Genomic DNA, 20,879 nt, shown 5'->3' with positions numbered 1-20,879 from the left:
CGCGGGCCGTAGTTTGCCCACCCCTGTCCTAGTCACTGAGGAGCATCGCCAAGGGTGTTGGCACAATTCTGCAGACATTGGGAGCTGCCAGGGGCAGCTGGGGCTCGATCCAGCTGGTCTTTCATCATGAAGTGAACCCCAGGCCCCTATGACACAGACCGGCAGGAGGGGGTGCTGGGTGTCAACTTGGAGCCATGCTACGGAGTAGCGATGGCGGCCACCAGCTCTCCTGAGTCCCAACCCACTGACAACAGTGCTTCCTGCAGTCAGCACCCAGAACTGGGCGTCAGAGCAAGTGCGCCAGGCCGTCTGGCTCCAGAGCCCCATGAGGATGCCAGCCAGGGGCATCAAAGCCACGGGATTGGGCATCCAGCAGACTTCCTCTGTGGTGATATGCATCACTGTAGAGACACGTAGACTAGCTGGACACTAGAGGGAGCACCAGAGACACGACACACAGACACTTAACCAATAGGTGAGTAAGTTAGGACACGACCAATGGGCATTCATAATTCACACAGAGGTGACACTACCACAGGGGGCATTACGCCAACCCATATATAAAGGACACAGCACACATGATCTTCCTCTTTCCAGTGGAGACACTCAGTGAGGATAGACACAGGGCTAATTCAACATCACACCCACCACGTGGATTGTAGCAGACTGGTTCATCAGTCTGAGTAGCTATAGAAGGATTAACAGCAGAGGTAAATCCGAGTAGAAGAATTATAAATAGTTTGATAAACGTGTTGAAGTTATCTCCACGTCTGAACCTTCCTTTGTCAGCGTGAACATCAAAGAAGCAGCTTATGCTACGCCTAGAGCATAACAAGACATCCTCCACCTCTGATGTGGATCCTGGGGGGACACTGGACCCTAAGCATGTCGACGATCATTAAGAGGGCACATTGGGGGGAAGCGAGTAAGGGGGGGGGGGGGGGCGTCAAGGGTAGGTGGGGGGCGAAACAGTCCCATCTCACTCTGGTGTGAAATTATGCAGACCCTGGGTGGGTGGGAAAATGGGGGAGAGGAAAGATGGTGAAGGAGGCGTAGGGGGGCTGGAAGGGAAGGTGGGGGTTAAGGAGAGGGGGAATGGCGGATGAGGTCACATCCTATATGAAGCAGATGAGGATGAAGCCCTCCCTGGCCCTTGGGGCACGCTGGACCCTTGCTGGTCCCACTTGTACTCCATCCTCCAGCTGGTCCTAAGGGTCCTCACTAGGCTCGGCCTCCAGCCCCTCCTGGTCCGGTACCTCCTCGTCCTCAACCTCCTCAGAGGTGGCCACATATTCCTTCTCTCCACCTCCAACATGTAAACTCGCTGCTGTGCCAGGTTGTGGAGGACACAGCAGACCACTGTGAAGTGGGAGACCCTCTGGGGGGTGTACTGGTGTGCACCACCAGAGAGAGGTTGAGGCATCGGAATCGCATTTTTAGTCATCCGAAGCACCGCTCAATGATAGACCACGTTGCAGCATGGGCCTCATTGTATCGGGTCTCCGCATCGGTCACCGAGCTCCATTCTGCCGTCATTAGCCAGGTCGTAAATGGGTACGTCTATCCCCCAAGAGCCAACCAGCCATTCTGGGGTGGTCTCTGATTGACCCAGGATGCAGCTGTCAGGCACACTTGCTGCACACGTGCAGTGAATCGTAGAATCATAGAATTTACAGAGCAGAAGGTGGCCATTCGGCCCATCGAGTCTGAACCGGCCCTTGGAAAGAGCACCCTACTCAAGTCCAAGCCTCCACCCTATCCCCATTTGATCACTAAGGGGCAATTTAGCATGGCTAATCCACCTAACCTGCACTTCTTTGGATAGTGGGAGGAAACCGGAGCACCCGGAGGGATCTTACACAGGCGCAGGCAGAAAGTGCAGACTCCACACAGATGGGCACCCAAGGCCGGAATCGAACCTGGGACCCTGGAGCTGTGAGGCAGCAGTGCTAACCACTGTGCCACCATGCCACCTCTGCGTGATCTTCATGTGGTTGGTACACACAAGCTGAATGTTCAGGGAGTGGAACCCCTTCCAGGCGGCCCGGTGTGCGCAAGGCGACATGCGTGCCATCTATTAGCCCATGGACCTGGGGTATCCCAGCAATGGCGGAGAATCCTGCTGCCAGGGTATCTTGCTGGATCTGGTCCGTGTCAAAGATTGTATAGCTTTCTGCCTTGGCAAACGCGGCATCCGTGAATTCACAGATGCACTTGTGGGCTGCAGCTTGAGATACTGCATAAGTTCCCATTTGAGCACTGGAATGATCCTGAGGTGGAGAGGTTCAGGTCTGCACTGGGAGCGGGTATCCTCCTCCTCCACATAGTGCCAAATCCCCGAGAATATGGCACAGGTACTGTATTGTCCCCTTGTTTCGGCTGACCCTCTTGCGGCACATGCTCGAAAGACCAACTGCATCTGTACATCTGCTCCAAACACCAACTACACCTGTACATCTGCTCCAAACACCAACTACACCAGTACATCTGCTCCAAACACCAACTACACCTGTACATCTGTTCCAAACACCAACTACACCTGTACATCTGCTCGAAAGACCAACTATACCCGTACATCTGCTCCAAACACCAACTACACCGGTACATCTGCTCCAAACACCAACTACACCTGTACATCTGCTCCAAACACCAACTATACCCATACACCTGTTCAAAAGACAAACTACACCTGTACATCTGCTCCAAACACCAACTACACCTGTACATCTGCTCCAAACACCAACTATACCCGTACATCTGCTCCAAACACCAACTACACCTGTACATCTGCTCCAAACACCAACTACACCTCTACATCTGCTCCAAACACCAACTACACCTGTACATCTCGAAAGACCAACTATACCCGTTCATCGGCTCCAAAGACCAACTACACCTGTACATCTGTTCCAAACACCAACTACACCTGTACATCTGCTCGAAAGACCAACTATACCCGTACATCTGCTCCAAACACCAACTACACCGGTACATCTGCTCCAAACACCAACTACACCTGTACATCTGCTCCAAACACCAACTATACCCATACACCTGTTCAAAAGACAAACTACACCTGTACATCTGCTCCAAACACCAACTACACCTGTACATCTGCTCCAAACACCAACTATACCCGTACATCTGCTCCAAACACCAACTACACCTGTACATCTGCTCCAAACACCAACTACACCTCTACATCTGCTCCAAACACCAACTACACCTGTACATCTCGAAAGACCAACTATACCCGTTCATCGGCTCCAAAGGCCAACTACACCTGTACATCTGTTCCAAACACCAACTACACCTGTACATCTGCTCCAAAGATCAGCGACACCTGTACATCTTAAGACATTGTGGGCCTCCTCTTCTGGATCCCTCCCTGGCCGGGGCAGCCGGGTCTTCAGGTGTTGGGCAGGGCCCTGAACATGGCCACTGCCTTCAGCCTCTGACGACACTGCTGCTGCCGCCTCCTCCAGCATTTGGCTGGCCTCCCATCAGTCCCACGAGGGCAGGTTCCACGGGGTCCAAGATATCACCCAACTGTGCCTACGCATCTCCGGCCGCAGCTGTCATCATATAGACATCTGCACGTAACGTTACCTGGACCGGGCGCCTGTTCCTTCCCCGGTGCTCACACCCACCCTCTGGTTGCCGATGTGTGCTGAGGCCGAACCTCTAGTTGTTGGAATGTTAGCCGCTGCGTCCTAGGTGCTGGGCTGTTAGCCGCTGCCTCCTGCAGTGTTCAGGCACAGTGTGCAGGCATCACGGTCTGATTGGGATGCTGGGTAATAACCCACACATGCCACTTGGCCCGCCCACCCGCAGGGAACAACTTGGGATGTGGGAAGTGCTCACTTCACTGCGATTGGCAATTTCCAATTAGCTACAGCCTTCAGCCGCATGGCCATAGTCCTCTGCGGTCAATGGGAGTGGATGGTCGCGGTGAGCAAAGGCTGGGTTAGCCCTGGAACGGGATACACAGTCCATGGGTTGGCATGGTGGACCCGCGGGTACTAAGAAATCTCTCCAAACCCACCCCCCCACCCCCCAACCCCAAGCCTAACCCTGGCCAGGGGCAGCCACCCACCCCCTGCTCCATAACACCCCCCAAACGATGACGGGTCACCAGTACTGAGGCTGACCCCCCCCCCCCCCACTGGCTTCCCCACCCCCATCAGAGTACTGGGCAGCAACCCCAGTGCCCTCGAGCTCTTTGCCTGTGAGTGTAGATGGCTAATTACCTTCTCGGGTTCCTGCAGCAGCCTTTCCGCCAGCTGCACGTTTTAAAAAGGAGTACTAATCAGCGCCTGCGTGACCACTTGTTGGGGAGATCACGGGGGAGCATTAGATAGGGGGGTCACCCCTGTTAATTATTTGGAGATTGGGCTCAACTGGTGATTATTAGTTTGTCATCATACTATGGTGGGGTTCTTGGTGGGTAGATCGCAAACAGACCAGCGTAGTACAGTTCTCGATTTTAGCCTCTGCCGCAATTTAACCGCCTTGTCGTGCTCTCGGCTTGAGGGCACCACAGTCATTAAATCCCGCTCGTTGTCTCTTACTTTCATTACAAAGTCAAATAACGAGCACTTACACAGAAACATACATAGAAAATAAAAGCAGAAGCAGGCCATTCGGCCCTTCGAGCCTGCTCCACCATTCATTATGATCATGGCTGATCATCAAGTTAAATGCCCTGATCTTGCCTTCCTCCCATATCACTTGATCCCTTTGACCCCAAGAGCTATGTCTAATTCCTTCTTGAAATCACACAACTCTTTGGTCTCAACTACTTTTCACGGTCGTGAATTTCACAGATTCACCACTCTCTGGGGGAAGAAATTTCTCCTCATCTCAGTCCTAAAAGGTTTACCCCTTATCCTCAAACTATGACCCCTAGTTCTGGGCGTCCACACCATCGGTACCATTCTTTCTGCATCTACGCTGTCTAGTCCTGTTAGAATTTTATACATTTATATGAGATCCCTTCTCACTCTTCTAAACTCCAATTAATAGAATCCTAACCAACATATGACTCTCCTCATATGTTCCACTCCAAGAATCAGTCTGGTAAATCTTTGCTGTTCTCCTGCCATAGCAAGAGCATCCTTCCTGAGATAAGGATGCCAAAATTGCACACAATATTCCAGGTGTGGCCTCACCAACACCCTATACGATTGACGTAAAACAACCCTGTTCCTCTCGCGATGAAGGCCAACACATTATTTGCCTTCTTTACTGCTTGTGTACCTGTGCGCTTACTTTCTGTAACTGATTCACGAGGACCCATTTATTCCATATGTTTGCCTCCCATTTGCTAACTAGCTTTCTATTCATCTCAAACCCATGCACTTGAACTTTACATAGTAATATGCTATGTGAGACCTCATTGAAAGCCTTCCAAAAGTCTAAATATTCCACATCCACTGGTTCTCCTTGGTCAACTCTACAAGCTGCATCTTCAGAGAATTCGTGTAGATTTGTTAAGCATGATTTCCCGTTTGTAAATCCATGCTGACTTTGTCTGAATATACTACTGATTTCCAAATGCTGCGCTGTGAAATCCTTGATCATGGACTCTAGCAACTTCCCTACTACCGACGTTAGGCTCACTGGTCTATTGCTCCCTGTTTTCTCTCCACCTGCCTTTTTGAATACTGGGCTTATATTAGCTACCCTCCAGGAAAATGAAAAAGGGCACCAGCATTAATAATATTAAATTACATTTGGAACATGTCACTCACTGTGCCTGCGTCTTTGTTGTCTGTACCTGCTCTTGTTTACGAAATGAACCATCAGGTTGCAATTTGTACCTCAATCCTGACATAAATCCTGCCTGATAAGAAAGTTACAACCAACATCTCCACACCTATTAATCATTTAAACTGTTGACAAATAAATATTAACCTTGCATGATTGGCACGGCCTTCCACCCTGCAACTGGTCCGAGGCTGGCAAACTGACCAAAGGAACATTCCAAGAAGAACACAGGCATCCCAACCAGTGCCAGCATGACTGTGTAGGGAATGAGAAACACACCTGGAAAATATAACAAACAACTTCAGTGAAGTATAAACTTGGGCAAGACTGAAAACCACTTTCAGGCTGAACTCCTGAAATCATTTTGAAAACATATTTGTCTGTCCCTGTCTTTCCATCTAACTTTCAATCCATCCATCCAGAAATATTTTAATTCAATCTCTCTCGACAAAATGCTCCCGGCAGCACGGTAGCATGGTGGTTAGCATAAATGCTTCACAGCTCCAGGGTCCCAGGTTCGATTCACGGCTGGGTCACTGTCTGTGCGGAGTCTGCACGTCCTCCCCGTGTGTGCGTGGGTTTCCTCCGGGTGCTCCGGTTTCCTCCCATAGTCCAAAGATGTGCGGGTTAGGTGGATTGGCTATGCTAAATTGCCCTTAGTGTCCTAAAAAATAAGGTTAATGGGGGGGGTTGTTGGGTTACTGGTGTAGGGTGGATACGTTGACTTGAGTAGCAGCGCCGGCCCTAGGGTTGCTGGCGCCCCGGGCAAGCTGAACTTCGGCGCCCTTAGGGGGGGCGGGGCCGAGAGGGGGGGCGGGGCCAAGAGGGGGGGCGGGGCCGAGGCCGAGGCCGAGGGGGGGGGGGCAAGGCCGAGGGGGGGGGGGGGGCCAAGAGGGGGGGGCGGACCCGGGGGGGGGACCCGAGGGGAGGGCGGGGGGAGCGGACCCGAGGGGAGGCGGGGCGGGGGGGGCGGACCCGAGGGGGGGCGGGGCGGGCGGACCCGAGGCGGGGGGGGGGGGTGGACCCGAGGCGGGGGGGGAGCGGACCGAGCGAGGGGGGCGGACCGAGGGGACGGACCGGGGGGAGTGCGGCCACACTGGGGAGTGCGGCCACCGCGCATGCGCTGGTTGGCGCCGGCCCAACTGCGCATGCGCGGGACCCGAGTCTGGCGCCCCCTAGCACATGGCGCCCCGGGCGACTGCCCGAGTTGCCGGTGCCTTGAGCCGGCCCTGTTGAGTAGGGTGATCATTGCTCGGCACAACATCGAGGGCCGAAGGGCCTGTTCTGTGCTGTACTGTTCTATGTTCTATGTTCTATGTTCTAAAATAAATTCAATCTCTCTTCAGCCTCTCCTATCTCACTGGCCATGGCTACTGTAGGATTTGATGGATGTGAACTGTCATCATCTATGGAATAGGTTTAACTTTCAGCTCTAATGCTAAAACTTCAGCAAATCAATGGTGAAGGTGGTGGGAGACCAGAAGACTGGGATAGATTCAGAATGCAGCAAAGATGGACCAAAAATACAATTAGGAAGGAGAACATCAACCATGAGGGAAGCTAGCGGGCAACATAAAAACAAACAGCAAGAGCTTTTTAAAAGTACATTAAAAGGAAAAGAGAAGTAAAAGTTCACATTGGACCCTCAGAGAATGAAACCAGGGAAGTAATTATGGGGAACAAAAAAATAGCAGAGGAGTTAATAGATATTTTGAATCGGTTTTTACAGTAGAGGATACTACAAGCATCCCAGCAATAGTACAAAATACAGGGGAGGAGTTAAATTCAGTCACCATCACCAGAGAATGAGATTTATGTCAACTAATAATGATAAAGGCTGACCAGACCACTGAATCTGATGGTTTAAACCCCAGGATTGTAAAGGAGGACAGAAATCGTGGATGCATTTGGAGTTATTTTCCATAAATCCTTGGATTCTGGAACTGTGCCAAAGTGTTGGAAAACTGTCAGACTTCAAACAGGGAAGGAGGCAAAATGAACTAAATTGCAGTCCAGTCAGTCTAACTTCACTTCTTGGAAAAGTCTTCGAATCACTATGAAGGAGAGACTAGTGCATTTGGAAAGTAATAATCAGGGGCTGAATTCTCCATTTGGGAGGCTATGTTCTCCTGCTGGAAGTGAATGGCATGAAATTTGTGCTCCTGCTGGGATTTCCATGCAGTCACAATTCAGGTGATCTCGGAAGACAGAAGGACAGGTTAATAGGGTGGTGAAAAAGGCCTACACTTGTCTTTATGAATCGTGGCTAAGATTACAAAAGCAAGGAGGTCATGTTAGATTTGTATGGGGCATTGGTGAGGCAAAGCTGGAGTCCTGTGTGCTGTTCTGGTCGTCACATTACAGGAAGGATGTGTTGGCCCTGGAAGAGGTGCAGAGGAGATTCATCAGGATGATGCCTGCGATGGAACATTTAAGATGTGAAGAGAGATTGGATAGGCTTGGGTTGTGTTCGCTGGAGCAGAGGAGACTGATGGGCGACCTGGTCGAGGTGGACAAAATTATGAGGGGCATGGGCAGGGTGGAGAGGGAACAGCTGGAGTGAGTCACCACCTCTGTGCACCTGGCGTCACTAACATCTGTCACTCCTCACATTTGCCCCCAATCCCCGAGAGGCCAACAATACCCGACCTGCCTGCATCTCCATTACAAGCCACTCTCCAGCAATCCCTTAGAAATGTATTGCCCTCTTTGGCCAGGAGCCTTGCACACACATGTCACTATCTACAGAGGCCCCTTCATAGAATTCACCTCCCAGCATCTCACTATGCCCTGTCTCTGCCCCCGAGGAAAAGGCGGCCCATAATCGTCCTGAGCTGCAGAAGACAGGTGGGGGAAATGGCTTGACATTCGGGTCCAAACCCTCTCGGAAGATTCCCGAGGAGTCCAAGAGAGGGCCGTAGTTGTGATTCTCCAAACAAGTGGGAACCCAATGCAATGCAGGGGCAAAATTCTCCGACACCCAGCAGGGTCGGAGAATCGCCTGGGGCCGCCTAAAATCCCGCCCCCGCCGTGGCAGAGATTCTCCGCCACCCGGGAAGTGGCGGCGGCGGAATCGCGCCACTCCGATCGGAGAGGCCCCTGCGGTGATTCTCCAGCCCGGATGGGCCGAAGTCCCGCCGCTGGGAGGCCTCGCCCGCCGCCGAGGTTTGAACCACCTCTGGAACGGCGGGCTCAGTGGCGCGAGCAGGCCCCCGGGGTCCTGGGGTGGCGGGGGGCGATTGGACCCCAGGGGGTGCCCCCACGGTGGCCTGGACTGTGATCGGGGCCCCCCGCTCAGACTCCGGGCCAAGCGGAAGAGAACCCCACATCGTGCATGCGCCGGCAGTAACGTCAGCGGCAGCTGGCCGGCGCATGCGCCGACCGGCGAAAGCCTTTCGGCCAGCCCCGCTGCTGGGAGCAGCGGTTTTTTACGCCAGTCTTCTGGTGCAAACCGCTCCGGCACGGGGCTGGCCCCCAAAGGTGGGGAGAATTCCCCACCATTGGGGAGGTCCAACCCCTGAGTGGTTGGCGCTACTCCCCTACGCCGACACCCTCCGTCACGCCGGGTAGGGGAGAATGCCGCCCCAGATGTCCTTATAGCAAGTGGGCCGGATTCTCTGACCCCCCCCCCCCCGCCGGGTGGGAGAATCGCCGGGGGTCGGCGTGAATCCCGCCCCCGCCTTACTTAAATTGTCCCGCCCCCAAAAACCGGTCCAGCATGAGTCGCGCTGCCCGCCTCGGAGAATGACAGGATCCGGCAAGACTCAATGGGCGCCAGGGCTGCCCGAATTCTCCAGCCCGCGATAGGCCGACGTCCTGCCTGCCTGTAGCCGGTCCCACCGGCGTAAATCAGAGTAGGTCCCTTACCGGCGGGACCTGGCGGCGCGGGCGGGCTCCAGGGTTCCTGGGGGGTTGCAGGGTGACCTTGCTTCAGGAGGTGTCCCCACGGTGGCCTGGCCCGTGGTCAGGGCCCACCGATCCGCGGGCGGGCCTGTGCAATGGGGGCACTCTATTGCTTCCGCATTGGCCAATGTGGTCCTTCGCGATGGCCGATGCAGATGTGAATCCCTGTGCGCATGCACGGGGATGATGACAGCACATGCTGTCGTGCGCCGACTCGCATGCTCCTGCGCATGCGCCGACTCGCGCTGGCCGGCGGAGACCCTTCGGCACCGGTTGGCATGGTGCCAGGCCCCTATCCCGCCAGCCGGCGGGGAGCCAACCACTCCAGGGCGGGCCTTGCCCCTGAAGGTGCAGAGGATTCCGCACCTTTGGGGCGGCCCAATGCTGCCCCCCCCCCCCCCCCCCCCCCCCCCCCCCGGCCCCGCCGTGTACGGGAAAATCCCACCCAATGAATCATCCCTCTCCCACAGACCAGACCTTCCCAAGGTCTCACCCCATGGGCTTGATTCCCTAATCAGCCAGCCACATGTTCCTGGGCGGCACGCCCTCTCTGGCAGCAGGATACTCAGTTACCGCCACCTGCCAAAGAATTTGCCATTATGGCCACCCCACGCTGTCAGGAAACCCGCAGGCACAATGGAGAATCCCGCCGGCGGAGAATCCAGTTACATTTCTTTTGTCTTGCAGGATCACCATCGGACGAAGCCGGGTTGTCCGGGGGTGCTTCCCCCAACCAAACCCTCAAAGTACCCTGGCACTCCAGGGAAGACACCAACATTTTGACACTGCATTCAACTGCACCTCTCCACCAACCCAGAGATTATCACATCGGTGGGTAATGTTAATGATCAGGCTCCTGGGTCACCCTCTAGTGAGCACCACACACATTCTGCAGCACATCAGCTGGAGGCGGGGATTCCTGAAGCAGCAGATGGTCAGAAGGCTCCCTGATCTCTGGGAACAGCCATCATCCAGACAGGTGTCATGCTCCTGGAAAGTAGGATCACATCACTGATGCAGATGCAGACACTGAGCCAGGATTTATAGGAGGGAGTGTCAACAAGATTTCAGTGTCTGCAGGCAGAACTGGAGCACTCAAACCACCTTCAGACACAGGAGAAGCGTCGACAATGCGTGGTACCCAGTCCAACACTGAAAGGTGATGTCCACGGTGGAAGACTAGGAGAAAGACTTCGAACCATGGGCTGGATTCTTCGGTCACCGACGCCAAAATCGCGTTCAGCGAACGCCCAGAGAATCCATGTTTTTGACCAAATCGGGGCGGCGCCGCGTTTGCGATACGCCGCCCCCTCCAAAGTGGCATACTCGGAGAGTACGTCGCATCAAGTATCTATGGCCTCAGGGTATTGCCTGAGGCCTGCCCTCCGATGCTCTGCCCCTGACTGGCCGAGTTACCAGCAATGTGGGTCTCTCATGGTCTCACCCGTCGGGGACTCAGCGTGGCGGCTGCGGACTCAATACAGCACCGCCACAGTCGGGGGAGGGCTGATCCGCGGGCGGGGGGGGGGGGGGGGGGGTCGTTATTCAGGGCTGGGGCACTGTGGGGCCGGGTGGTCCGGGACTATTTTGCGTGCCGGGACCGCGGGCTGCATCTGCCATGAAGCACGGCGCGGCCGTTGTAAGCCCTCGCCGTGTGCTAACGCGGCCATGGACCCGGCAATTCTCCAGGGCATATCAGCAGCTAGAGCTGGGTGCTCTACGCTGCTGTCCTGCTATACCGCAGCAAAACGGTGGCCGTTTTGCAACAGGGCATCACAGGTCAGATGGTGAGACATGCAGCAGGCCGTCTCCATGTTTGATGTGCTTTCTGGGTAACACCTAGAAGGAACGGTAGGCCACATAAAATAAGGAACATAGATGACACTTAAATTGGCGCAGCTATAGTTGATAGAATATAGTTACACGTAAGGGTACAGTATTATACATTGTCACCATTAATTACTTTTGCACCACCAATCTGACTTGCCTCCAACTTCTGTCTGAGCATTCTAAAGGGTGGGCTGGTGTTGGGTGTTATGCACCTGCCGTGTGGGAAGGGGATGGGGGGAAAGGTTGAAGCAGGGCAACATTCATGACACATGAACGTCCCACATACTGACAACCTCAGCATGAAGCAACAGGGCATGGGACCATAAGTGTGAGCCCGCCTCATGTGACAGTATCCCCAGTGAGTGAACCCCAGCCGTTCACCATCTTCTGTCTCCCACAGACCCCCCCACAAGCCGTATGGACCCGCGAGAAGTGTTTGCCAGCATACATGCAGGGATCATCCAGCGGACAGTAGTATCGTATATGAAAGACAGGAGTCAGACCTTGTCAAACAATGAAGACCATCAAAGCTCATCCTCCAGTGTCATCACCATCCTTCGTCCGATGGACAACACTCTGTCGGGATGTTGGTATAACCCTTAGCGTGGGGGGAGGAAGCTGTGGTAGTGGGAAGGAGCAGAAGGCCCATGGGAAGATGGAGTGAAGGACTGAGGGCGAGGGAAAAATTGGAAGGACAGAGGGAGAGGGAAAGCTGAGAGGTTTTGGGGAAAGGGGATTCTCTGTAGGGGTGGAATGAATTTAGGGGGAGCAGGGGGAGGAGGTGAGATAGGACTGTGGAGCTGCCGGTGGCCAAGCCTTCTAGTTGTAAATCGTGAAGTGCTGAGGTTGCCCCGTGTGCCCAGCCCTGGGTCACACGTTGGGAGGCCTGCCAAATCAGCTCAGATGCTATGTCGACATCCTTCTGGACACCATCCTCTTCCTCTTTATCAGATTCCGCCAGCCGTTCTTCCTCTTCCTCTTCCGCGACCAGCATGTCACCCCTTTGCTGTGTGATGTTACGATGCCAAGATGATGCTCGAGGACCTCTTGGGGCTATACTGAAGCCCCCCACCAGAGCAGTCCAGCATCAGTCCAGCATCAGAACAGTACCATGAGAACCCTAATGCTTGTTTTAACAGGTGTCCGCATCACTCTGGCACCTCTGCATGGGCATCATTAGCCATGATCTCAGTGGTTAAGCCTTGGCACCCAAGAGCCATCCTCTCCCCGAAGGGAACGCCTCGAAGGTTCCAGAAACCAATGAGTACGTACGTGTTGTGCACATTGCCTGGGTATTGGATGCAGACATGCACGATGTACAGCTGGTGGTCACACAACTGCACATTCAAGGAATAGAAGCCCTTCCTGTTGAACCGGTACCCACAGGGGGACATGCGTTCTATTGATCACCTCTTGGACCTGGGGTATGCCAGCAGATGGCAGCAGATCCAGCTGCCTGGGTATCCTCGTGGGCCTGATCCAGTTTGAAGGTGATGTCGTCCACTGCCCTGGAAATAGCTAAAATCCAAGTTTTAATATTAGTGCAACTACAGTTGAAATACAAGCTGCATTGTTCTAAATAAGTCAAGGTCAGCTTGGCGGAGAAACCTTACACCAGTCTCTCAGCTGGACTGCAAAGGGAATAAGTCAGGTATCAACGTGAGTGATGGTGACGACCACTGTTCAGAAGTCACAATTTAAAACTTGTAAACCAATACGGGGCAAAGAGGGGGCGCGGTATCAAACATAGGTATAAGGTTACTGGCACAAGTGTTGCCTGTGTCTTCTCTCTCTCTTCACCTTTGTTCTCTTCCAGTTGTTTGCTTCCTTATACCCAGCTGGGCTTCAGCTTCTTTGATTTTGTATTTTTGTCGTTTTTGAAGTATACTAAATTGATTTTTGCCATAAAACTCAATCTCACACTACCACTGGACCCTCATCACTTATTTGAAAGATAAGAGGTCCTGCAGAAGGTGAAATAGTCCACTGGCCAGTCGCATTGGACATCTGTTTCAGTGCAGATACACCAGTGTGTGGACTGTTGGCCGATCGTGCACAGTTCCCCACTCGCGCTCCGGAATGAGCCAGAGGCATAAATGTTCAGGGCGACTGTCACCTTAATGGCCACCAGGAGTGGATGTCCTCCTCCATACCCCCACGGTTTCAGATCCATTACCATCTTGCTTAGGTGGCGCATGGTGTCCTTGGTGAGCCGGGGTTGGCGTCGGCCCACACGGTCTGGCAGCTCCTCGAAGGACAGGCGCCAACGATATAAATGTGGCATGATGCGGCGCCTCCTTGGCATCTCCTCCTCGGCCTTTTGGACGGCCAGCATTTGAGACTCACCAGCTGGCTCCTGTTCTTCTGGAACAGCTCCTCTTGTGCCGAGTCCTCTCTGGACTTGCCCTGATGCTCTAGCCTCTGTGCATCCGCAATGGCAGCAGCGGCCAGATAGATAGTGAGCATAGCTGGCTGTATTCTAAAACCCATGTCTCTGTAGGCAGAGGAAGAGAGAGCGAGAGAGAGAATGTTAGCAAGATTAGACTTCCCTTGACCATTCAATGCTGCCAGGTTACCTGGTTACCTTGAGTGGTATTACTGTGTCACCCTCAACATGTTCCCTTCCTTTTCCCCCTGGCCGCTTCGATAAGATGTCCTCCACACTGCACTCCTGTTCCCATCTGTGACTGACAGCCAGCCTGTGATGTGTGGAGCCTCTGTCCTCACCACCCAATGGCCACGATGTATGCATCAATTGTTTGGGGCGAGCTCTGCTATCCCCCTGCTTCCCCTGCAAAGGGACAGCACTTCTATGGAGTGCCAACACCTGGTGGGCCGGTGATTTGTCTTGGCCATGCCCATCCCCTTGATGATACTGCTGGGGTCTGATGGTTTCCAGAGGGGTGGCCTGGGTGGATTCCTATATGACCAGATGTGCTCTGAGCAAATCTATGATTTGCATCGATTTGACTACGATTAATGGGCCAGATGCAGGACGCCCCACCCCTCAGTGATGCTCCACCCCTCTCGGGAGGGAGTCACATGGGTATGTACTGGCAGAAGGATTTACCAGCTGGGCCCAAGCACCATGGCTGTTGCGGGGGAGCATCGAGGTAAGAAAAATCTGAAAGCATTTCGGCCTTTTTGGGGGATGTCTGCCTGGATCTCAGGGAGTTACGGGGGGGAAGTCTTAACAGTGACACTATCAGTTAACCTACCCCTGAGGATCACAAGATGACTCCAAGACTTCCTGTCCACGGCAATTATAGGTTTGCATGGGGCCGCCAGCGTGGTTTGCGAGCCTCGATGCCTGCAGGGGACTGGAGCATCACAACGCGATCACATTTTTTGCTTGTTGCAACATTTCCGCCCACTGCCGACATCAGGCACTGGAGAATCCCAGCCCTGATCAAGTCAAGTCAACATTGTTTTATGAATGGGGAACTATGTCTGACAAATTTACTAGAGTTCTTTGAGAACCCATCAGCCAGGATAGGAAGAGGAGAACCAGTCAATGTTGTATATTTGGATTTTCAAAAGAAATTTGATAAGGCGCCACCCAAAAGGCTACTACTCAAGATTTTTGGGTAATATTCTGACATGGATAGAGGATTGCTGAACTAACATGAAGCAGCGAGTAGCGATAAGGGGCCATTCTCAGGTTAGAACCATAGAGTTCCTACAGTGCAGAAGGAGGCCATTTTGCATATCAAATTTGCACTGATCTTCTGGGGCTCACACTCCACCCTATTCCCATAACTACACCGAACATAGATACCTTTGGACACTAATGGGTAATTTATAAAAGCAAATTACTGTGGATGCTGGAATCTGAAACCAAAGAGAAAATGCTGGAAAATCTCAGCAGGTCTGGCAGCATCTGTAGAGAGAGAAAAGAGCTAACATTTCGAGTCCAGATGACCCTTGGTCAAATCTTTGCTTTGCCCAGCCAGACCCGCTGAGATTTTCCAGCATTTTCTCTTTGGTTAATGGGTAATTTCTCATGGCCAACCCACCAAACCTGCACACCTTTGGACTGTGGGAGAAAACCGGAGCACCCGGAGGAAACCCACACAGGCACGGGGAGAACGTGCAATCTCCACACACACAGTCATCCAAAGTCTGAATTGAACCCAGGTTCCTGTTGCTGTGAGGCAGCAGTGTTAACCACTGTGCCACCTGGTAGTTGGAGGGCAGTAACCAGCGGAGTGTGACAAGCATCAGTTCTGGGACCTCAACTCTTCACAATATATTTTAACGATTTGGAGGAAGGAACAGAGTGTACTGTGGCCAAATTTGCAAATGATTCATAAGTGGGAGGGGAGGCAGGTTGTAATGAGGAAAAAATACCTTACACAGAGGTTAAGTGAGTGGACAGAAAATTGGCCACTGGAATTCAATGTGGTAATATGTGGAATTGTTTATTTTGGAAGAGCGAACGAAAAGGCAAATAATTATTATCCATAACACAAATGGACTGGCGACCCTTGTTCAGAAACCCAGAAAGCTAACGCATAGGTTTGGAAGGTAATAGGGAAACAAAATAGCCATCGTTGTCCCTCTATACCAGGGGTGGGCAAACTTTTCCCTGCAAGGGCCACATTCAGAAATTCACAATTTTAAAGGGCCGCATAGTATATTAAGTAAAATAATTACTTCACCCGGTTATGATTCTGGGCGCCTCATATAGAACACAGAACATAGAACAGTACAGCACAGAACAGGCCCTTCGGCCCTCGATGTTGTGCCGAGCAATGATCACCCTACTCAAGTCAATGTATCCACCCTATACCAGTAAGTAACCCAACAGCCCCCCCCCCCCCCCCATTAACCTTAAAAAAAAAAAATTTTTTTTTTAAATTTTGAAAAAAAAAATTTTTTTTTTAAATTTTGAAAAAAAACATTTTTTTTTTTTAATGACTTGGTGGGCCGCATAAAGACCTTTGGCGGGCCGCATGCGGCCCGCGGGCCGTAGTTTGCCCACCCCTGCTCTATACCTTTTGTAAGGGCAACAAAGGGTCCACACCGAATAGGCAGAAACAAAAACTTACTTTATTTTACAATTACTATTATATACAGCACCAGTCATTCTTTATTGGGTCTTCTCTAGTTGATGCCGTACTGGTATTAACACACGCTGATCTCCTTAGGTGCCACTATCAGCACCCTTCTTTGCCATTTACATTCCCTTTGCGTGTTTATGTCAATATCCACATATCTGAAGCAGTCCATGTCCAAAAGCCAAAGACATGGGCAACATTCAGGCTTGACCGATAAGTGGCAAGTAACACTCACATCACACATGTGCCAGGCGATCGCCATGTCAAACGAGAAAGAATCTCACCATAGCCACTTGAGATTCAATGGCATTACCACCACTGAATCCCCCACTATCAACATCGAGAAACTAAACTGGAGTAACCATTTATATACAGTGGGCGGGATCCTCCACGGTCGGGATGCTCCGTTTTGCGGGCGGCCGGGGGTTTCCCGAAGGCGTGGAGCTGCCCCACAATGGGAAACCCCATTGACCAGCCAGCGTAACGAAGAGTCCCGCCGGCGGGTCGGGGCAGAAATGTGGCGCAGTAGGGCGGAGAATCCAGCCCAGTGACTGCAAGAGCACGTCAAAGGCGAGGAATCTTGTGGTGAGGAACTCACCTCCTGACTCCCCAAAGCCTGTCCTTAATCTACAAGGAACATGTCAGAAGTGTGTTGGAATATTCTCTGGATGAGTGCTTTTCCACAAACACTCTAGAAGTCCGACACCATCTAGGATAAAGCAGCTCATGTATTGGCATCCCATCCACAAACATTCATTCCTCCATCACTGATGCATAATGGCAGGAGTGAGCAACATCTGCAAGATGCACAGGATCTCACCAAGGCTTCTTAGTCAGCACCTTCCAAACCCACGACCATTGCCATCTGGAAGGAGAAGGACATGGGATCACCACCACCTGAAAGTTCCCCTCACCACGGTGACTTGGAAATATATCACCATTCCTTCACTGTCAATGGGTCAAATTCTGGGACTCCCACCCTAACAGCACTGTGGGCGTACCTACACCATAGGGACTGCAGTGGTTCAAAGAGAACAGCTTGAGTAACGGGCAATAAGTGCTGGCCTAGCCAGTGAAGCCCAGATCCCTTCAGTGAATGAAACATAATTGTTCAGAAAACATAGTAGATGTGGAAAGTTCATGCATTCTAAATTCTGCTATCACCATTGTGGGTCTTAGCTTATCATATACCAAGGTTGTTACAAGGAGGCAAGGCTATGGTAAACATGACCTTTTAATGTAAAGGTTGCTAACTGTGTACAGTACAAGGCTTTGCCTGAGGCTTCATGCAAAACTGCTTCTCAGCATTATCTGATGTTATGTAATCTAAATGGCTGAGGATGTGGACCACATGATATCCAACATAACCCTTTACACCGCATAATGATAATACCGTTGAAGATATTGAAACAAAACAAGTGCAGGGTTCTCCGTTGGCCAATGCCTTAATCGGGCAGAGAATCAATTTTGACGCCGAGATGTTGCGGGCGCCGGATTCATGCCAAATCGCAATTCTCCGGTGCATCAACAGCAGCATCAACGCATTCCAGAACGTATGTACAGTAAACACCATTGACATATTATCAGCAGACCTGACCCAGTACTCTCCTGGGCCTCCGCGATGCTCCACCTCCACATGCGTATGCTGCTGACTGCCCAATGTCAACTTCGGGCCACAGGTTGTATGGGTGACCCCCCCCAGGGCATCCCCCTCATGTGCCCTCTGCCCCAGACTACCCATTAGTGGAATGGGTGTGCTCCAGCGCAACTAGTACCATTCTTGTTGGCTGGGATGAGTGTACATACCGGGACTGAAATGTGTATCTGCGGCTGCAGCCTGTCATCCTCTCGAGTGTCAATCATAGACCTGGCGAATCCAACACCATTTCTCATTTGAATCGATTGTGTTCCACGTGTTGCCGGTGCTAGCCCCTCCACAGTCGCTGAATCGACCCAGGTTCAGCACCAGTTTTGTTGTCGTGCAACTCCAGGAATCCTGCCCCAGCGTCAACACTTCATAGAATTTACATTGCAGAAGGAGGCCATTCAGCCCATCGAGTCTGCACCGGCTCTTGGAAAGAGCACTCTACCCAAGGTCAACACCTCCACCCTATCCCCATAACCCAGTAACCCCACCCAACACTAAGGGCAATTTTGGACACTAAGGACAATTTATCATGGCCAATGCACCTAACCTGCACATCTTTGGACTGTGGGAGGAAACTGGAGCACCCGGAGGAAACCCACGCACACATGGGGAGGATGTGCAGATCAAATAAACCATCCGAGAGTCAGAAAAATACTTTCTCAGAGCATGGGAACAATTCATCGGCCTGTTCCAAGACCTGTTCGAAGCCAACAGCGAGTAGGGAAAAAGCAGTGAGAGATGGGAAATATGGGAGTAGTCAGACAGAAACATACAGGAACTCCAGAGGGAGGGGGGAGCAAGCATTGTCATGAGAATGTCACTTTATGAAATGTTTGGCTGCTCATGTTACTGCAGTGATGTCAGAGTATGGGTGTAGCTGAGCTCTGGCTTTGCCTTTTAGTTTTAATTTGAGAAAAGCTTGGGTATGTTTTTTTGGTTTCGTTTTTCAGTGTTGGAGCTGAAGCCAGACAAAGCAGGTGTACTGCTGTTCTCTCTACCATGAAAAGACTATCTCTTGATCATTTGGTGAATTCAGAATTCTAAATGTTCTCAGTAGTGACTTTAACCTGATGTGCTTCTGTTAAAGGTTATGTTTTTTGTAAGCCTTCTGGATGTTTAAAGGACACCATAAGCATTACTTAGTGTTGTATTCTTTAGGGGTTGTATTTGAATTGATGGTTGCTAAGATGTTCACTGTATGTTTTAAAAAGGTTAACTTGAGTTCATAGAATAAACATTGTTTTGCTTTTAAAAAATACTTTTCCATTTCTGCTGTACCACACCTGTAGAGTGGGCCCTGTGCTCCCCATACCACAATCTATTAAACGTTGTGGGTCAGGTGAACTCCATGATACACTTTGGGGTTCTCTAAACTCTGGTCCAAAACAGCATGGAGGGAACTCAGGGGAACTACAGAGAGACGCATGGAGGGAGGGGGAGGGTGTGGAAGCCCCCCCCCCCCCCCCCCAATATCCACATGACAGGCAGCAGAAATCATAAAGGGAAGGGGGGAAAGGGGAGAAAATGAGCCGGAGACAGTGCACCCTGAGTGAAAAAGGTGGATACCAAAGAGGGGCTGGGGGAGGGGGGAAGGGAGATGGGAAGGATGGGAGGAAGACACACCAAGACAGACAATATCAATATGTATATAAGAACCAGATGTACTGTAAATATTAAATGTAAAGTGTTGCTGTATATAAATTGAAAATAACAATAAAAATATTTTTTAAATTAAAAAATTAGTTAATTAATTATCCCCTATATTTCTGTTTCTCTCTCTCTCTTCTGTGATTCATATTTTTCTCCTGTACCTCCTCCATTTTTGTAAGCCAGGTAAGGGAATCTCCAGACATTGCCCAGACCCACAGCACAGCCTATCACCGAGAGAAAGTAGTCAGTCTTCGAGGACCAGTTGCCTCGCTCCACATTCTCGTCACTTTTACCCACATCTTCATTGGTGGCAGCCTGGGGGGAAAGAGAGGAAATGGCCGACTCAGAATTAGACCAGAACTCAAGCAAAAAGTACAGTTTTAATTCACCACAGAAACATTATGTTGTTCTATAGCAATCAGTTGGTAGCCTGGAAGCACCCTGATCCCCACAATTCTCAACAACCCAAATCACGAATTCATCAGCACCTCGCAGAGTCTTACATGAGTTTCAAGTCACGTTTTGATAAAATTACTCACCGTGTCCTCTGGAGACTGTGTTTGGTGGACATTCTGTGAGAATTCAGATAAAGCCAAGCCCCCCATGTCCATTTTTGGATTATGATGAACGATTCTTCCACTTGTTCAGTGTTCGGACCTGAACCTGAATAAAGACATTTTTGTCTAAAAGTCTTCTAACTTTACACTGCTTCTGGCATGAAGGTGTTTAAAGATGATTCAGCTTCTCACCAGATCATGACTCTTCCAAAATCAGAAGGCAGTCGTTCCACTGTTTAAAAGCAGACTAATCCTGTTCATTAAGGTCCAAAGTTCCTCGGATATATTTGCTCTCAGTTTCCACACTAATGTTTCCTCCTGCATGATTGCACTGAGTTCTAAACACTCTGAATCAAATTACAGTTGATGTATTGACGGGTTTGAAAGCATTTACACATTTTAAATCAGTAAGAAGTCTTCACACACCAGATTAAAATCCAACAGAACTTTAACCTAGTGTTG

The 20,879-nt window shown here is 51.2% G+C and overlaps 1 protein-coding gene across 2 annotated transcripts in view; it reads right to left on the bottom strand.

Annotated features, from left to right (window-relative positions):
- The window catches only part of LOC119951664 (sodium- and chloride-dependent neutral and basic amino acid transporter B(0+)-like), a 70,180-nt gene extending 49,546 nt beyond the window's left edge, over nucleotides 1-20,634 (bottom strand). The window contains exons 1-3 of one of the 2 annotated variants that reach the window (XM_038774854.1): nucleotides 20,400-20,634; nucleotides 20,022-20,175; nucleotides 5,917-6,048 (exon numbers count right to left, since the gene is read on the bottom strand). In XM_038774854.1, the coding sequence (XP_038630782.1) occupies nucleotides 5,917-6,048; nucleotides 20,022-20,175; nucleotides 20,400-20,471 (358 nt within the window). In that variant the 5' untranslated portion in view covers nucleotides 20,472-20,634. The remainder of the gene's footprint in view (nucleotides 1-5,916; nucleotides 6,049-20,021; nucleotides 20,176-20,399) is intronic. The other variant, XM_038774855.1, reaches the window with a different exon arrangement.
- Between the last annotated feature and the right edge of the window lie 245 nt (nucleotides 20,635-20,879).

This window comes from Scyliorhinus canicula, chromosome 17, assembly GCF_902713615.1.
Source record: "Scyliorhinus canicula chromosome 17, sScyCan1.1, whole genome shotgun sequence".
NCBI lineage: Eukaryota > Metazoa > Chordata > Chondrichthyes > Carcharhiniformes > Scyliorhinidae > Scyliorhinus > Scyliorhinus canicula.
This window is presented reverse-complemented; position numbering and strand designations above follow the sequence as displayed.